Source organism: Chenopodium album, chromosome 16 (genome assembly GCF_948465745.1).
Source record: "Chenopodium album chromosome 16, dcCheAlbu1.1, whole genome shotgun sequence".
Classification (NCBI taxonomy): domain Eukaryota; kingdom Viridiplantae; phylum Streptophyta; class Magnoliopsida; order Caryophyllales; family Amaranthaceae; genus Chenopodium; species Chenopodium album.
In genome coordinates, this window is record NC_137849.1 from 10,009,961 (window position 1) to 10,030,677 (window position 20,717).

The 20,717-nt window shown below is 32.9% G+C and overlaps 1 protein-coding gene and 1 long non-coding RNA gene across 2 annotated transcripts; both read left to right on the forward strand.

Moving 5' to 3' along the window:
• Window positions 1-868: 868 nt before the first annotated feature.
• Window positions 869-8,054, forward strand: LOC145584882 (ribulose-phosphate 3-epimerase, cytoplasmic isoform-like). The gene is made up of 8 exons (XM_081641666.1): window positions 869-1,187; window positions 2,406-2,410; window positions 3,208-3,270; window positions 3,373-3,479; window positions 3,569-3,666; window positions 3,776-3,868; window positions 3,950-3,991; window positions 7,522-8,054. Exons 1-8 carry the CDS (start codon window positions 1,071-1,073, stop codon window positions 7,669-7,671), a joined length of 675 nt encoding a protein of 224 aa, XP_081497792.1. The 5' UTR covers window positions 869-1,070; the 3' UTR covers window positions 7,672-8,054.
• Window positions 8,055-11,302: 3,248 nt separating this feature from the next.
• LOC145584883 (uncharacterized) lies at window positions 11,303-12,586 on the forward strand. The gene is made up of 2 exons (XR_014100437.1): window positions 11,303-11,923; window positions 12,396-12,586. It is a non-coding gene; the product is annotated as an uncharacterized LOC145584883 (long non-coding RNA).
• Window positions 12,587-20,717: the final 8,131 nt, after the last annotated feature.

A 20,717-nucleotide genomic window follows, 5' to 3' on the forward strand; every position in this document is an offset into this window, starting at 1 on the left:
AAAAAAAAAAAATAGTTGAAACTTTTGATATAAAATATGAAGTAATTATTTCATGACCATTGAGGTAAATAAAGTTCACCGTTAAAACTTAAAAGAAAGAGAAAGTAAGGGTGAAACTGTGGAAGAAGAGGAAGAAATTTATTTAGGTATATATAATGAATAATGTAGGATATAAAATGACATATTGGTTTGAATTATATTTTAAGTTTAGGAGATGAAAAGACTTTTTATATTGCACTTCATATACTTCCTCTATTTCTATTTAGTTAACATGTTTAATTTCGGCACACATATTTAGGAGAAGAGAGAGAGTGAGAGAGAATGATAAAGTAAGTGGGGTAGGTAGTAAATGCAAAGGAAAAAATTTATCCTTAAAATAAAACGTGTTAACTAAAAAAACTTTCTAGAAAGGAATACGTGTCAACTAAAACAAAAGGAGGTAAGTATATGTTAATTAACTAGATTAGCACTCGTGCTATGCACGATTTAGAATAAAAAAAAGATTCAATATATAATTAAATCACAAAATGAGGGTTTTTGGAAAGAGAAATATCACTAATACGTTTTTGGTTAATTGATGTTCACACTTTATTTTATTTATTAAAAATTATTTTCCCAATATTAAATTTGGAAGGAGAAAAATATGAGAAAAATGATGTCATAAACAATTTTGAAGGGAAATTTTTTCATGAAAAATTGGCATGTGTACAATGATGATGTAAGCGGTTTTTATTTTAGTTATAATTATAGATGTATACTTAGTTCAACTTTATAATAAACACTTTATTACAGAATGCATAAAGAATTTAACATTATATAATTTTTAAATACGGTATATATTATTATTGATATGCCATTTTGACCCTGGTAAAGAGCACGTTTTATTTTTCACACCAACCCCAACCTTCTCCAATCTCCCTTTTCTCCATTTCAAGCGTGAAAGGAATTCCAGAATCCCAGCAATTGTCTGAGTTTGGTGAACCAATTCTCAAAACCCTCAATTTTTAGATTCTTCCTGATTAATCTTTGATCTTCCCAGAAATCAAGTGTAGCAAAGTAACCCAAAAATCATGGGTGTCCTCCCTAAAATTGCGCCATCGATGCTATCCTCAGACTTCGCCAATTTGGCTTCTGAAGCTCAACGTATGCTTGATTTTGGCGCTGATTGGCTTCATATGGATATCATGGTATGTAATTTTATAGCTTAATTTTTATTTTCCAGTGTTTTTTTTAGTAGATTTTTCATACTCCCTCCGTTTCAGAGTAATTTACGTATCGATCCGATTCTAACAAAACCCGTTTCTTTGATGTTTTATTATGATAAGTACAAAATTATTGGTAATTTTGGTTATTATGATTTATAAAATGGATGAAGTATTCTATATTAGTTTTTGTTTGATGCCCTCTCAGTTAATCAGAATAGACTACCAAGTTTGCTGAATTCCGCTTTAATTATGAGTCTTGTGCTAATTTGTACAATGCTTGAGTTTTGTAATTTTTTTTTGGGGGTCCTTTTAGCATGTTTAATGGAGCATTAGTTAAATTATGACATGTTAAAAGATTTAAACTTATGAAGGTGCCAGCATGTTTTTTTCTTCCTTCAGAGGCTTTTGCTCAGATGATTAGTGATGATTAGAGGTTGAATTATGAATTTGATTCAGTTGTTTGTGTGTAGTTGTGTGTGTGCGCGTGTGTGTTTGTGTTTGTTTGTGTGTAGAGCAGCTTAATTAGTAGTATTAAATTGAGGATTTGGAGTATTATCGAATTTCAAAAAGTAGTTGTGGTAGTGGTAGTGTTAGGTACTCTTTCATGTGTTTCGGGGTCTTTGTTCATAAAAAGTACTATATTACGAGATTGGGTGGAAGGATCAGACCAAGAACTTGCCTTTTGAAGGAAAATGAAACTTTAAAACAATGAGAATATGTCAGAAAAAATAGATTTTGTTTCTTTAATTACTTCAAATTATGAAATTCATCTAGAGGGAAGGGGAGTAAATGAAAGTCAAGTGGAGAGTGAGGGGTAGGCATTACTACGTTAGATCTCAGAGAGAGGTGGGTCATAGCTTTTAAATTTTATATTCTCTTATAACAAAATCTATGTGTGACAGTGTGAGTGATTCTATTGACATAAATGATGGGTCATCTTGGATCAGATGAAGCATCACCCAAGTCTGATTTGATCTCTCACCCGCTTTTCAATCATTATGTGGTTGTTCATGTCTCATTGATAAAGTTTCTCTTATCTAAGAAAAAAAACTGTGGATGGATTAGTAATTAGTGCACTGCAATTGTTTCATTGAAGCAGATGTCAGCTTCCCATTGCTGCTATAGGATTTTGGTCATGAACTGCTTCCCTTGAAAACCTTTTGAAATTTAGCTGACGGATTTATTTATTTTTCTTTACAGGATGGGTATGTGAACATCTCAAACTACTGACTAAACCTCTATTGGATTGCTGTACTGTACCATTACGGCATTATCTATTGCCTTTTTTGTGGCTCCTGTGGTCTTGTCAGGTGGCGGGGTATTTAGGGTATTATTATTTTATACTTGACGGTATAATCTATTTTATATTACCCGGAGGGAAAAAAACTGTGCAGTTTGGAAAAACAAGCAATTTTTCATCCGATTACTCCGTATATTTTTGTGGTGATGTGGTTATTTTGTTTGTCTTCTAATTAGTTTATAATAAGCATTGAATTCTCCATGTATAATAAGATGTCCGTTAAGCCTAGCTTTTCCATCTCCATATCAAGTTGCCTTATGTAAGCTACTTGTCAAATATTGAGCAGGAAAATCAGGGATTTGTAATGGTTTCAGAGTGTTAAGAACAAATCAATAATTATTTTGCTATTTGTTGACTTTGTGCGATGTAAGATGATATGCACCTCACCTGCTTAATTTATCCATTAAGCATAGGAGTTATGAAATGCTCTATAGGTTGTTCTAGAAGATTCTGTATGGTTTAGGGTTAAATTGTTTTGATTCTTTGGATTTTTGTCTATTTTAGCTGCTGTTTCTTCTTCAGTAATTGCTGTTGAACTACTGATATTATTTATTTATTTTTTATTTTTCATTTTTTTAGTTTAAGTTCTCCATGCATTGTTAGTTCAATTTTAGCCTCATCAAAGTTTTTCTTTTGTTTATATACTAGTATACCCTTTGATGTCCATTCATCTCTACATTTATATTTCTTTGTCTTTTGAAGGCACTTTGTCCCAAATCTCACAATTGGTGCTCCAGTTATCGAGAGTCTAAGAAAACACACTCAGTAATGCTCTAAATTCTCTGTTTCATTTACATTATAAAACCTGGATTAGAGCTACTGATGTTTACAAGAAAGTTAACATATTTTTTTCTGACTTGTCTATAGGGCATATCTAGATTGTCATCTTATGGTTACAAATCCACTGGATTATGTGGAGCCATTAGGAAAAGCTGGTGCTTCTGGCTTTACATTTCATGTTGAGGTCTCTAAAGGTGCTTACTGAACGCCTGAACTGCACTTGCTTTCCTTAATTATTATCATGTGTTGACGTTTGCAGTGATGCCTGTTGTTGATTTTGTAGACAACTGGCAAGAACTTGTTGAAAAGATAAAGTCAAAAGGGATGAAACCTGGTGTTGCGCTGAAGCCTGGGACACCCATTGAAGAAGTTTACCCTCTGGTATATCTTTTGTGGTGAAGTTACTTTTATAAAAATGTTCTAGTTTACAGTTTTGTTGGGTGGAAGACTGGAAGGATATAATTTTAATCGTTTGTACTTTGCACTGTAGTTGGAAGGACATAATCCAGTTGAAATGGTCCTTGTTATGACTGTGGAGCCTGGATTTGGTGGGCAGAAATTCATGTTAGAAACAATGGATAAGGTAATGACCAAATTGTTAATTTTAACTTTTTCATGAAAACTTTTGATAGCCTATATTTACATTTGTTGTTTGGCTATCTAGGTTCGTGCATTGAGGAAGAAGTATCCGTCCCTTGATATTGAGGTACCATCTCACGCTAGTTCTATCTGATGACAGTTTGTACGATTGGATGAGTGACCTAGTGATCAAGTATTATAATTGTTACATCTCATATTCCTAATGAAATGACTGATGATACTGGATCTGGGTTGTCTTAAAAAAAAAAAAAAAAAAAAAAAAATTTATCCGGAAAAAAATTGTAACAGAACAAAGAGATTAAGAAAACGATGTTGATGTTACCTTGGGGTAATGTCGATGATAATGATAAGATGGCTGGTGCAGTTTGGAAATAAATGCTATTATTTCATGTCAGTTTGGGGTTCAATGCTTTGAGGAAGTGAATATGAAGAGGGGAGCAGGGGAAAGCTCTAGGACATGTAGTAATTTCCTAAATCTAGGCCTATCTTAAAGGTTAAGTTGCTCTTTCTGAGGAATGATCTGAAAACAGAATCAGCCTTTGCCTGAACTGGCCAGCCCAGCTCCTTATACAAGCCATCTTCCCCTGTTTTCTAGCCTAGCCCAAAGTAGTCAAGTCTATTCCAATGTCAATCAAATATGTCCGGGACATAGCCTTTCAAAATGAAATGAGGATATCTTAATGTCAACACACATTTTGAGGGATGAAAAGGTATTTCATTGCTCTTATTCCTAAAGGGGAAAGCCCTAAGACTTTAAGCCATATGTACTTGTTAGCTAAGTGCTTGTCAAAAACCTCAAGCTTGTCACAACTATGGCCAAGCTTTTTGGATGTTCTCAAAGAACTATTTTTGTTGGGAATACTGATGGGAAAGATTTATGGTGCTTAATGATCTCTTTTGTATCATAATATAAAAACCTAGGGTAATCATGCATTGAAAATTGTAGTGTCAATGTATTCTCTAATAGTAAAGTTAACCTGGTAAATACAATTGTTTTGGATCATCAGATTGATTTGGATTGAATTTAGGGACCCTTTTGTCTCTTAATCTGTTATCCTTCTTATGAAAGGTGCTTTGGAGTATTAGATAGATGTAAATTGTGCGAGTAATAGGTAGATGAAATTTTGCTGTTATCCCTTTTTGTTCATTATTGTGTGTGTACCAAAAGCCTGTCCTGGCATGATCAACAGACATCGGGATGTAGGGTGTACAAAACTTGACAGTAAGAACATAATACTAACTTGACAATAGCCCTACAGTGTGTACACATATTGACAATTAATTCAAAGGCTGTCGGGTGTACTGAACTTGCATGACTTTGAAAACAAAAAATTGTACGTTGCAAAAAGCAAGAGTGGAAACTAAAAGGATAATTGAAGGTCAGGTAAGGTAGCCATGAACATACCTCAGAGTCTGTCAATCAGTTTGGTTTGATCAACGATAGAATGGAATAGTTTTAAGGGGTGGTGGATTCATTTTTCCCAGTTACAGCTACTCAATTTGATGGTATTATTACTTTATTAGCTTGGATGGTAATTCCAATTTGAATTCAACAACTATTAAAGTTAAGAGATGGGGGTCTCACCGTACATGCAAGTAGGGTTGAACCTATGTTACTGTGACACCCTGCTGCACGTCGTGTGTCGGATCCTCCAACACTTCGACACGATATGACACTCAAATATATAGTGGCTTATATGAATTTTATAAATTATGGATTGTCGGACACGACATCCAAATCTGAGTCTGGGAAACATAGGGTTGAACATTGTAGTTCACTGAGCAATTACTAACGAGCGAAGGGAAATTTTTGTAGAACCAGTTCATTGAACTGACTTTTATGATGGGAATAGGTGTGTGGAGCAGGTTCAATGCCCTCGATAGCCCTGATAATATTGCACCAGCTGTAGAAATTAAGCTCTGAAAGGGAATTAATTTTCATGAACCCGACTTCTTTTAATGCCCCCTGTCCAAAAATAAATCTATCGTTGAAAGGAAAGTTAGCAGAAGAAACATGGGGTGAAAAGATTTGTATGCAAAATACTTTTACGGTGTATGACTAGTACTAGTCCCAAAATTCTTTGCCTTGTTTTAAGATTTGTTAAGAAAATGAGGGAGTTAATGTTTTGATGATATGGGTGTAGTAATTTGTAAGAAATATTGAGGATTGGTTGATTAAGTTCCTTTATGTTTTGATATGTAAAAAGTTCTTAGACAGGTATTCATTTTTGAGCTAAAATTGGTTTGAATGGGTCTGTTGAGATGACAAGTTTAGATCTTAGTGCTGTTAGTAGTGAAAATATCACAGATGGATTGACTTGCAATAGTTATGTTGAATGTGGTGGCAAATCTGAGAAGAGGAGATTAAACTAAGGAGAAATCAGAGACAAGATTGAAGCTTGTTGAGACTTGAGAATATACCTTCCTAGCATGAACGGCTTATATGATGAAGGGGGAGTTCAGCGATAGTTATGGTCTAAGGCACAAAATTAAATATGTTTTGTTGAAGTAGATGGGACATGGGAGTGCTAATTTCAAGTGGTTCTATTTTCAATTTGATCTCATTGTTTTTATTATTTATGTCTACTGTACACTGTTTACTCCAATTCCTTCCTAATTTTCTCTCCTTTCACTTCTTTGTGTATGAAGATCATGTTTTAGAGAGGACGATGATGAGGGAGAATTTCTATTATCTAGTCCAAGGTTTAGAATTCAATTTGCAAAATTTAAAACTAACCCAAAGGCTTTTGGAAGGAGTTAGGAAGGATATGAATTATACGGATTTGCATGAGAATGATGTATATGATCATAAGAGATGGAGGATGAAGATTTTTGTTGGATGACTATATGGAATAATCAATTTTGGTTCATGTAGCCGACCCCGCTTATGGGATTAAGGCTTTGATTGATTTATATATTATTTTATTTGGCAAATAAATGAAACTTACATCACCTGAAAAATCATGAAATACCTTATGGTATGTTTGGATATATTGATTTCATTTCAAATTCTGGATTTGAGTCAATGTTGTTTGGTAAACTGCAAGAATTTGGATTTGTATTTGCTTCAATTCCAGGACCATTAAACATGCCTCAATTTGATAGAATTTCAAATGCTTTGTGAAACCCTGTCATTTACAATTCACTTCCTTAGATTGACGAATATCGATGGGCATGTATCCTCGTCTTTTCCAAAATGAACAAGTGTTCAACATTTATGCAATTTGCTTGTCTCCATTTTTGCAATCTTCTCTTTTTTAGTTGCTTTCTCTCTCCTCTGTTAGTAACATAGCTTCATTTACATGCATTTTTCCAATTTCTTTTCCATAATTTTTATAAATTATAAAGTCAACATCGTACGTAAAATTCCTGAATTTCAATTTCTAGTGTTTCCCAAACACATAAAATAGAATTTTAATTTCAGAATTTGGAATTCAAGAATTGAAATTTAGAAATAGAAATGAAATAAAGATAACCAAACACAACCTTAAGAATTTTGCTATACCTTTTAGATAGTTGTCATGGGACAGAGCGATATGCTAATGATTTAATTTGCTTATCAATAATCTCATTGTGGATTAGTTATCATAGATCCAAACACGAGGCCTTGCTAAAACATTTTTTTACCTTGTGCAGGTTGATGGTGGTTTGGGGCCATCTACTATCGATGCTGCGGCTTCAGCTGGAGCAAATTGTATTGTTGCTGGGAGTTCAGTGTTTGGAGCCCCAGAACCTGCCCAAGTTATCAAGTTGTTGAGGAAGAGTGTGGAGGAAGCTCAGCAATAGGTGAAATCTGGAAACAATTATGCTAAGGCATTAAGGCCTAGCCCGATAAATGAATAATTTTAGTTGAAACTTCTTTTCGGATTGACATAAGTGAGTCGCGAAAATTATACTTGAGACTACATAAATTTTGTACATTGCCAATACTATGTTGTGGTTGTATATCTTACAAAATGTATGTGTATTTTCGAGTGTGATTGGGTTACGAAGTGGTACTAGCTTGAGCTCTATTTCTAGGCTTCTCTCTCGTATTTGTGGATTACCCTTTTTTAACTCCAAATTGTTTATTGGGATAAGGATTTGCATCTTTTTAAAACATAAGTTTGACCAGTTCTTTGCCCGAGCAACGCTTGGATATTCACAAGAAAAAAAATATTTTATTTATACATAGTTGTTATTGTTCTATTATTTAGGGGTATATTCTTTTTTTTTTAATCAATTATCTTATTATATTTTAAAAAATAAATAAAAAATTTGGGCGGGAAATTATTTTAATATAGACGCGACATGTGTACTTCTAGAATAATCTGTATATAGTAAAGTATTGATTACTATTCTTAATTTTATAACTTTTTTTTTTTACAAGATTCTTAATTTTATAGTTTGATAACATGTACTTGATGAATTTGTAATCTTAATTTGATGTATGTGTAATGATTTCATAATATATCTACTTCGAGTATTGTTTAATAATTTATTCATGATTCGTTTTGCACGGATAATAAGGAAAATTGGTTTAAAATAATATCAACTATTAACTGTGTGTGCAAATTAATACAAATTTAACTATTTGCTATTAGCATGACCACCTTTTGTATTATATGTGCAAAATAGTACGCTTCGCGTGAAATAATCCGTCTACATTTATTTATTTGCTAATAATTTTCTGTTTTCTTTACAAAATACATATTATTTAACAATTTTCTTTGCGGCACAATCAAAATTAATAATGCCCTACCCCTTTGTTAAGTTCTTTTCTTTTTTTTTTTTGAATTGTCAACATGACAATATGTTTTTATTTTTTTTTTAAATTTCAAAATAACTGTAGTAATTTCTACTACCACACAATATTAAATAGGGTATTTAAATGCATTATTATTTTGATATAATGAATTTCAAAAATTGTTTAGATAATTCAAAAAATTCCCCACATTTTGGTAGAAGAATGTGGAGAAATTTTAGGTTTTTGAAATATTTATTAAAACTAATTATTTCAACATAATAATGCAATACCCTATATTTACTATTGTTTGATTGTAGGAATTACTACATGTTTTTTGGAAAAAAAAAATTAAATACATATTGACCATTAAAAAAATAAAAATCTAACAAAGGGGTGGGGCATTAATAATTTGGATTATGAAGGAAATTGTCAATATAAAACGTATTTTGAAAGAAACAGAAATTTAATAAAAAAAATAAAATAATAATAAATATAGACGAAATATTCCTCGAAATACTTTTTTGGTGACTAGCGTATTATTTTGCATATATAGTAAAAAATGTGGTACCACTAATAGCAAATAATTGGTTTCGTACTATTTTGCACATACGTACTGTTGATAGTTAGTATTATTTTCGGGGTGTTTTAAGGTGGGTCAACGGCGGAAATCTGGTAGAGGTAGCAATTTACAACATTGTACCTTTAATAGGGTAGTTTCTTATAATATTTTATCTTTTAGAAGGTAGTTTCTTACAATATTTTCTTTATTAGTTAGTTTCTCACAAAATCTGGCCGAGTTTTATCTGGTAGTTTCCTAACAAAAAGTCATTACAATAATAATAATAATAATAACAATAATAATAATAATAACAATAATAAAATTATTATTATTATTATTATTATTATTGTTATTATTATTATATTGATGGTTTATGATTGTTGTTATTATATTGATGAATTATGAAAGTTATGTATATTACAAGGATAATAAAAAAAAATACTCAAACCTTTAAAGGTAATTTTGTATAAAACAGCCAACAATCAAATAGCCATACTAAAAAATCAATACAAACTTTTCTCAAAAAAAAAAAAAAAAAAATCAATACAAACAACTAGTCAGATTAGCCCAGTCAACAACCAACTGTTAAACAAAACTTTAATTTAAAGGGAAAAAGCTGCACTAGAAAATTACACATGTATCAATATAGATTCTTAGTACTTTGGGAACAAGCCAATTCTCAAAGGAGCTTTATTAATAAAGAACTGGAAAGGAAATCACTTCATAGACACATAATGATCTAGAGGGCATATGTTACTAATTCCCTCATCATATTATGAAGTTTCGTATGCTGAAAGATGTTGAAAAACAACACTATCATGACACCATCAAGTAGTATTACAAGAAGACATAGAAACACCAAAGGTTGAAATCACTTTATAATCAATCTCTACATGTAGTATAGAATCAATCTTATGATCTTTCAACATAGCACTGTCTCTTATAATGAGAGATTTGAGTGAGATTGGTAGCTTTGACAATGACTTAAGTGCTTGGCAACGATCAATCTGTACATCCACTAGAGATGTAAGATTTTGTAGCAATGGGAGATCAACCATGTTCGGACAATTTATAAGTTTAAGCTCACAAAGATGTAGCGTGCTAGCTACTTCATTCCAGTCCTCTCCAATTCTGAAGTTTAGGTATATCTGTGAACTCCAATACTTCCAACGATGGGAAACGTTCAACTGTATCATTGGTGGGTGACCCACGCAAGCTAGTGCCAGTAGACGTTAAACTGCTCATATCTTCAAGGATGAGGATCTTGAGGCGCCTAAGTCCCCATAATTGAGGCAAGTTATTACAGAAATGACATCTCTACAAGTGTATCTTTTGAAGCCAAAGGAATTGATCACCTATCCATTGAGGAAATAAATCACAACCATACCTTATTATTTCTAATTCTTTTAAGGAGGCGTGGGGTTGTAGGCCTTCAAGCACATCCCTGGAAATGAAATTTTTCCTTGATGAATTCCATTGCAGTTCTATTCGTTTGAGTGATGATTTAAATTTGTACATCATGACCTCTTCCTAATCCCTGACATTCTCAAGTGCGAATTGAACCTTAAAGAGTATTCATATGTTGCAGTTCTGTAATAGAACATCCTTCTTTTTGACCCACAACAAATAAAGGAAGATTTTGAAGCTTGGAATGGTTTCCAATATTGTGTGGTAAAAAATAAATGGAATTGCATGAGAATTTTTTTTTTTTTTACAACAAATTGCATGAAAATTAAGGATTGAGAAAACTGACTCTTACATTATATAAAAGTGGAAGTTATTTGGAGGGGTTTTTTTGTTTTTTTTTTAAAGGGTGGAAGTTATTTGGAGGACATTGCAAAAAAAATAAAAACAAATAATAAAAAAAAAAATTTTAACTATAACAACAAAAATACCTTTCTACTAAACAACGAGGTATTCACTACTACAAAATTGCCAAAGAGACCCAATATAGAAGACCTGTTATCTATATAACCGGTTTCTTTGGTCCAAGAGACCACTTATCATAAATAAAAGGTCTCAAAGTTCATTTGTTTGTGGGTAAAAATAATTGAAAGACCTATTATCTAAGACAACAGGTCTTTAGCGCATTTTTAAATTTATTTTCTTTTCAATTAAAAATAGGTAGAGACCCGTTATTTAAGAAAACCGGTCTCTCCTTTTTTCAAAAGCAAAAAAAAAAAAAATTAAAAAATAAGTAGGAGACTTAACAGGTCTCCCTTATTTACAAAATAAAAAAAATGAAACCCTAGCAAATTGCTTCACCGTACCCCTCTCCATTTCATTTCACGCCTCCTTCTTTCTCCTTCCTACTCTCTCTCTCTCCTTCCTTCTTCCTCCTTGCCCTCTTTCTCATCCCTTCTTTCTTCTCGCCCTCTCTCTAACCCCTGTAAACTCAGAGCACATTCACAATATTTCTAGTGTTTTTTGCGTGGATGATCTCTTCTCTACACTCAATGTTTAATTTTTCCACAATTTCTGCCATAATTTGGTTTTAATCTTCATGATATTTTCAACATCTATTTCATTTTGTTTTAATTTCGTGCTGATGAGTGTTCTTGAATCTTCATGCTATTTTAAAGATCTATAAAATCATCCAGCTTTTCTCAATTTTTTTCGTCTTTTTATTTAAATTTTATTGTGAAGAATAATCGGAGGAGAAAGATAATATGAAGAAAGTCAGCGCTGATAAGAAGAAATTCCAACGATCATCCGCCGGATCTCTGCAAAGAGGCGACAGTGATACTCCTTGGGTTTCGCCTCTTTTTCTTGTATTTTTGTCATTTTTTTTTTATTTTTTTTGTTTGTTCGATGATTTAGAGTTTAACTTAGTTACAGATCTTAAATTTGGGTCATTTTGTCACATTTTTTATGTTTAATTTCTTGATGATTTTGTGTATGGAATTAGTTGTCGGTTGATGATTTCATCTCTTTTGGTTGATGAATTGTGTAATTTTGGTGGTAATTTTGTTGTGAATAGAGGTTTAATTGTTGCGGTGATGAAATTTAAGCTTGTGTTGCTGATTTAATTGGAATTTTGTTTTCTTTGGTTTTTTTTTTGTATTTTATTGTAGATGTTACCAATGTATGAGATTAGAAGACTAAGAAATGCATGTCAATTTTTTTAAAAGATTCTGTTATAATTGTTTTCATTTAATTTTTCTGGAGAATTAACCATTCTATTTTTTTTTTAATTTTTTTGTGTATTTGTATTTGAGGTTGTAGGTAAAGATCTACAAGTTTCAAGTTTGAAGTGAAGAAATTTGTAATTGAAGAACTTAGAAGCTTGAAGTTATCTTTTAAAGAGTTTCTTTTTTATTATATTTCATGTATAGGATTTTCATTGATATTTAATACTTCGTATTAGTAATATGTTTGTAATTTGAGGTATATGTAATTTTAAGAATTATTTTGTACGTATTATTTCATAATGTAAAAATTAAAATTGAAATTTAAATACAATTGAAGTTATATTGATGAATTAAATACTTTTTTTTTTAATTATAAATGAGGCCAAAGAGACCCGTTAGGTTAATAAGCGGTCTCAGTTTTGCTGAAAAAGAGACTGCCTTTCTTAAATAGGCGGTCTCAGTTTTCTAAAAAATGAAACAACCTATCTTAGATAGGCGGTCTCAATTTTTTAATTCTAGAGATCGCCCCTAATAAAGCAGTTTCTTTGCCAAAGAGACCGTTGAGCTAGAAGCCGCCTCTAAGGCAGTCTCTTTGGCCTATTTGGACGGGTCTTTTTGGCCAATTTTGTAGTAGTGATTATCAATTATCATAATTTACCAAAAAAAGTCGGTTTAGACAGAAATTAGTAATAAAAAAACTGAATATTTAATTTGGTAAGTTGAAATATCTTAGACAAAATTTGTATTTTACGGAGTATATTTTTTTTTTTTTTGAAAGAAATTTGTATTCTATATTTGGTGATGAACTGTAAATCAATAAATGAAAAGAGAATATACCTGAAACAGTAAATCCCCCTTGTCTTTTCCTTTTTTTTTTCCTCCGAACCTAAAGAAGTTGGTATATCCTTGTATATTTCGGTGCTACAAAAAAATCTTGATAGTAATGAATTTTCTTTCAGGACTACTCACTCAAAATGAGTTTCTACTTTCTACCAAATGGATGACAAATGGTCAAATAATTGTCAACAAAAAAAAAAGAGGTTAAATCAGTGTGAAGTGCGGCCTCAACAAATTTCCAGGGCAATTTGGCAAAGTTATATGCTTCATGCCGGATTCTTGGTGCAGGTTTGAGGTTTTAGGTTGGGATGTTATTGAGGAGACCTGCCCCTTCCTCGCCCCAGCGGGGCACGATAGCTTCTAGTTTGGCGGGTGGTGGGGCGAGGATAGGGATAAAAACCATACCCTCCAGGCCGTCATGGGTGATAAGGCATTGGTGGATTTTAGGTTGTATTAGTCTCACTTAATATGTGCCTCATACTCAGATCCATATATTTTATTAAATAAAATTATACTCCCTTTGTGCTTTAATAGGCGTTATACTTTGACCAGCACATAGTGTTAGACAATTTAATTGACTTTATAAAATAAAAGGTCAGTGGGGTAGTTGGAGTATAAAAAGTTATAAAAGAAAATAGTATGGTTAATAGTTTATTGAAATATAAAGAATGTAAGGGGAAATAAATAATAAAAAAGTATTGGTGGATTTGGGTGGGGACCATGAGAGGATAAATATATAATATTAAAACTAGTTTTTGGCCTAGACGTTATCTAGGTCATTATAATATGTCATTACAATTGTCAGTACGTATAGTATTATTTAATTTTAAATAGGTTGAAAATGTATTAGTTTGTTACTATAACAGTACATACTATAGACATCTACTTTTGGCCTCCTGTCCTGACAGGAAGTGTTATGACGATAAAAAAAAAACCATTTTCGTGTTGGATCAATGTGAAGAATGCTTATGGACAATTGATTAAATCACGAGAACGCAAAATGACTAGCCTAACCCAAAACAAAATAAATTAAGGTCCAAATTAACCAAGCTCGATCATAATTAGGCTTAAGCCCGAAGTTAAAACCTAATTATGACGGATTAAGAGGCGCCAGGTTAAAAATCAATGCTGCCGCAGAGAAATCCGCGCGCATCTCAATGAGTCGCGCAGGTATGGCGCGCGCAACTTACTCAGTTGTGCGTGACACCCAGCGCAACTGCTAGTGATGTGCTTGCGGAAGATTCAGAATTTCATAAAAATATAAAATCGAATCTTACCATAATACCGCGCGCAAGAAGTTCAGTTGCGCTGCCAATAGCAGCGCATCTAAAACACTTGCGCTGGGCTGTCACACGCAACCCATTCAGATGCGCGCGACACCTGCTGCGGCAGAATGTTCAAAACCCTAAACGTATCCATTCCCTATAAATAGAGGCTTAATACGAGGCTTTAATGGACAGAAATTAACCTAAAACTCTAGCAGAAACTTTGTGAACTTGTGTGCTACCAAACCCTCTTGTCCTAAACACTCACCCCTTTAATACTTGTTACTACGATGGAGGTTCCCGAACAAGAAGGAGTTCATAAGTGTTCTAAACGAAGATCTAGCAAAGAGAAGTGGTATAATCCCGAGCACTTGGATCAATCACCTTTATTTTCTTGTTTAAATAACTTTTAATTAATTAATTAGTGTTGTTTGATCACTTTAAACGAAATTTTAATTAATTAATTCCACATAGTATCTTGCGTTAAATAAAGAATAGAATTGAATAATTAATAGTTGATTGATCACCTAAGCCAAGGCGAATATTGTTTATTTTTGTTCTTTTCACGAATTTGATTAAATAAGAATAACGACTTTTGGAATGTAATTCCTACATGATTGATGCTTGTAAATGAAATCAACTAACTTAGTTTTTAGGTATCACTTGCATATATTGTTTGGTGATGAAATTGTGAAAAAGGAAGAGCTAGTAGAGGTCGTACTAGGGCTAGGATAGCGATTATCCCCTAAAGGGAACATTATTTTAGTACCCTCGCTCCCGAACTCATTTCTGGTACACATAGACCTATTTGGGCATGGGTAAACTTACGATTTGTGATAAATATCCCTTGAACTCTACTTGGGAGAAAGGCATGAACGAGGTTTATGAGTTTTCCTAAAACTCATTGGTGACTCCTACTTGTTTCTTACAAAAAAGCGTAATGATATAGGATCAATTCTAATTCAAGGTCCCTCAAATAGTCAGGAATTCAAATCCTAATACACCCTAACAAGTGTAAAGTCCTAGGCTTTTAAAGGGCCATGGGCATTTAAGGAGAGGGATCCCCTACGATGGGCACACCCTCCTTACACATATGGCTAGTTAAAAAAATATAACGATAAGCAATAACCTGTAATACATGTAACGTGTTGTAAATTGTTATTATTATGGATGTCCATTATGCCTTGTAATTCCATATCTTTATGACTCCCATTATAACCCCTTTGTAACCCCCTTATATTATGACTACTTTACTACACTTTATAACCCCTACATCGATGGACTCTTCATTGTCTTATGGGTTATCATATGATCATGTATAAATATGGCATAGCTTAATGAAATGGAAGATAGAACACATTGCATTACCATCTATATGTTTCTCTACACTATTCTCTATTCTCTTTATTTCATAACACGTTATCAGCACCAAGCCCTAGCCAATTGAGCAGCCATAGCCGATTAAGCAATTGATAGAACGAAGAGTGACTACTAACAGAGAAACGATGAGTTAATCAGACTCGCATACATAACCGTGAAGCCCTGACCGAGTGTGTAATTAATTACCAAGGAAATGCTCATATAGCGTTAATCACAACATGATCACTCTACACGTTGGCTTACTTTTGTTTTGGATGATGATAATGGTTGGCGTAAAGAGTTGTTTGTTGGTAGAATTCTAAGATATATTGAATTGGGTGCAAGGGGATTATATTTGCACTAAAATTCGTCTAAGCTATATTCTACTTTTGGTTAATCTATTGAGATTAATTTATTTTGTCATATTCTTATAAGTCCATATACTCTATACAATTGTCAGATCTAATGATTAGAAGTCAATATTTGGTAATGCTTGCACAGATTGTTTAAACTATATATATGATCTTAATTTCTTATTTTGCTTGAAGTAGCTTGTGTATATGTTATCGAGTATATTTTCAGGTTACAAATTTAGTTAACTACTTGAGCCTTCTTAGTATTGTTAAAATCAACCCTAATATTTGATATGAGACATCATTCAATACTATGATGAGTTTATGATTAATGTTCGTGGCCTAATCCATACGAAGAGTGATCTACTTGTAATTCTTTGAAGCTCTTGAAAGTACTTTCACACGTGTACATGAAGTTGGAATAATGTATGGATTGAACATGAAGTGTTCACACGTAAGGACCTGAAGTTCCTTAAATTAATGAAGGGTCATATATACGTGATCTGAAATTGTTCACCATTCACAAGATGTTGTTTCAATGAATACTACAAGAAGGGGGGGTTGAATTGTAGTATGAGAGTTTAGCCAAACTTTTTGCGGAATTAAAACTAAGTAAGCTAAAGGAACAAAAAGATAAACTGAAGGAACTAAAAGATGCAAGAGAGATTTTTACGTGGAAAACTCCTTGGCACTAACAAGGAGAAAAACCACGACCACTTGGGATTTTGGGAAAAGAATCTTTACTAGAATAGGGCAAATGGTCCTATTACAAACTAAAGACTCAAACTTCAAGTTCCTCAACAAACTTGAAACCCCGAGGAACAAGTCACCCAACTTGTTACTCTTCTCTTTCTCACTTCTCTTTCTCTTATCTTTCTCTCTTCTCTTTCTCACATACAGAAGTTCACTCAAACTTCCCAATTCCCAAAATACAACTCGAATGAAATAACTCTAGTATAAGAACATAAGAACACTCTTTTTCACAAGCGTGGAATTGACTCTTGACTCGATTAAAGAGAACAAAGGTTGAAATCTTAGTTGAGCAAGGGTGAGTTTTTCCAACTGATTTCAAAGACTATTTATAGATCAAATTCGTTTAGGAAAAACTCCTTTGTGCAGCAAATCCATTACGCCACTCAGTGGCGGATCTAGGATTTTCGAACTTATGAGTCACCATCAATAATTGATCACTTGTTTCAATCCAAAAATTATATAAAAAAAAAATTATATTTCACAAAAATGATTTCAATCCAAAAATAGGATCTAAAAATACATACTATAAAACTATTACATTAAACTAACTTTATAATTTTTCACTTAAAAACAAGAATTATATATATAAAAAAAATTTAGATAAATTAAGAGACCGGTTATTTTATATAACAGGTCTCTTTAATGAAATATGAAAGCACTGCCAAAAATAATTCTGACAAAAAGAGACCTGTTATCTAGATAACAGGTCTCTAATGACGTTATGGCAATAGCAGCAAGAAAGAGACCTCCTATCTGATATTTTAATAGGAGGTCTCTTTGATATTTTAAAAAACTGACAGTGGGCTAATCTCAAATAGAAGGAGCAAAGAGACCGCCTATCTGTAATAGGCGATCTCTTAGTTTTTTTTTTTTTTTTTTTTTTTTGTGCTGGTGAGTCACGTGACTCACTGTGCACCTTAATAGATCCGCCCCTGACGCCACTACTCCAACCCACTAAGAAGATCATGTTCCTAAAATTGAGGAAACATGAACTCCTCAATGTGCAAGACCATGACTTGAAGAAGATCATGGAGGAGTAGGCCGTAAGTTTTTAGAAAACATAGAAGATTTTATTTCCAAAAGATATTTTCAAAAATCAGAAGTAAAATAAAATCTTTTCAGTTGAGAAAAAGATAATCGTTAGAAAATAACAGTTTTCCTAAAAACTAGCATGCACAATTTTATCAACTTTGACCAATTCCACACAGCTTTTTCGAGTGTAACTAATTTCTTATACTTACATAAATCCTAAAATATAAAAATATATTTAGTCTTTATGTTTCTCTGATGAAGCTTCTACTCCGAGGCTTCTGTTCCTCAAGGGGAACTTCTCTTCTTCGGTGAAGCTTCTGCTCTGAAGCTTCTGTTCCCTGAGGGGAACCTTCTCTTCTCAAGTCTCTATTTCTGAAGCACCAGTTCCTCCAAAAAAAACTCTTCTTTTTGGATAGCTTTGCTTCTGGCCTTCTTGTTCCTCATGGTATCTTTAATTTGCACGACACTTAATTCTCCTAGTCATTGCATCTGATCACACACTTAAACAATCAAGCTCTTATTAGTCTGTAAGTAAGTGAGGTTGTGTCATCATCAAAATCATTAAGTCCAACACAAGACTAAAGTGATTTTATAAACACAATGTCAAGAGAAAAATATATTTTTTTATTAGTTCTAATATTGTCTTTTGGGTACATATTTAAGATATTGAACTCAATCTATATATATGAATGTTGAAAAATAATTGTATTTACTCATTCCCGGAAGTCTTATGATTAAAAGGTACATGTTTGCATAATGATTATCATTCATGTAAAGTTCATAATAATTACAAACATGAGTACATAATATTCATTTGAAATAAAATGAATCTAAACATGACATTGTGAAAAGATTAATTAATTAGTTGAATAATGTATTCATTGTGCCCATACTTTTGAAAAATTTCAATATAAAGATTCATATAATTGGGCAAGAGGAAATGAATAACTTTGCTTTGTTTGATACAAGCAATGTAAAAGAACTTATGGCTTAAAAGGAGCAAGGGATTTAAAGATTGTTGGACTATTTTTATACCCCCATATGCAAGGATTAGGGGGAGATAGTGTCTATTCCATCGTTTTTATGTAATCCTTGCACATGAATAATTAAATATGTTGATGGTCAGTTTGGTACATATACTAGCATAAATATCAATAATTTATTGGAAATTTTAGATTTTTACACCAGACAAATCGCTGAAAATGGTTTTTAACACCTCCAAAAAAAAATTATTTTAATACCATATAAAAAATTAAAAATTTAAAGTTACCACCGGTTAATATTTTCTGTGACGGAAAATTGACGTGGGTCCTATGTTTTAGTTTTACCCCCAATTTTCACACGTAATAACACGATTCTTCCACCTTCATTGAATACTTCCAACCATCTTCATTGAATTCCCTCTGAATCTTTATCTACCCAAAAAAATATCTTCATCTAGGGCATTCAATTTTCCTAAAATTGTGTGGTTGAGGAGTGGAGAGTACAAGGGAGCTGTCAACGTTGTAAAAGAATAACCTTTGAGGGTTTCGTCATCCATCTTCAAAAAAGGGCGAAAGTTGCTGGTAATCTGACAAAGACAGGGGAAAGATTCCAAAGAAGGTATTTTTTTTTATCTTTTTACAGCAATTTTGTCTATTACTGGTGAATGATTGATGTCAAAATTGCAATTTTATGCTTAATTAGGGTTACTTTTGGCAACAGAAACAGGAAGAAAAATCAAATTTTTTTATAATTGACTATGCAACTTTGGTTAATTGGTGTTTTTTTTTTATTGAAATTTGAGATTAATTAAAGGGGGTTAATGTTAATTAAGTTATAGAAGACTGTACATGTGTGATTTGTTTATTGATTCATGTAATTAACTTGGTTCCATTTGTTTATGCATACATGTTGGACTTGATGCTTTGTAGTTAAATATTCAATTAGTTTAGTTGATTAATAATGTGTTGATATATTAAATGGCTTTTAATAAGTATTATCTCTGTGTTATTGTTGGGTAGATAATGGGTGATAATGAAGATATGGTTGACATTTGTCTAAGAGTGGGGGTGCTTTTGTCCCTAAAAGAGTTAGCAAAGATAGACAGTTGCTTTGTTGGTGTGGGGGGTGGTGTTGTTGGAGAAGAAAAATGCAAGTGTCTAAGTTGGATGTACATTATATTAAAATAGCTGCAATTCATGGGTTTGTTCATGGGGTGATATGGAGGTGCCTATGTATTTCAACTATTGGTATAGGCAGAAGGGGAAAACCTTTAACACTAGTAGAAGGGAACTAGTTAATAGTGATGAAGTGAGGGGCCTTTTAGAGAGTGTAAATGCAGAGGGGTATGTTGAAGTCTTTGTGACAGCACAACCTCAATTTAAGCCCACAAGTGAGGCCCAACCTAATCCCCCAAAGAAGAAGGCTAATAAAAAGGGGAAAAAGGGTCAAAGTACTTCTACTATCAGTGTTAGGAGGAGCCCTAGGTTTAAGAAGACAAAAATTGAAAAGGAGGAAAGTCCACCTAGAGAGAAATTGGTCACAAAGAAAGGGAAGGAGAAGGTTGCAGAAATTGGAGTGTCTGGTAGTGCAAAGTAGAAGGGTAAGGTGAAAGGTAAAGCCTCAGCAAATGCTAAAGAATTGGTGTTTGATGAGGATAATGATGGTGGCAGTCATGGATCTAACTACTCTAGCTCAGATTTGAGTGATGAGGACTTAGGTTGGAAACCTGGTGAAAAGGAATTTGATGAAGGGGATGAAGAATGGTTTATTGAAGGGTCAAAGGAGATCCTAGAGAAGGTTAACAAGAGTTTGAGGAAAGGTTTAGGAAGTGCC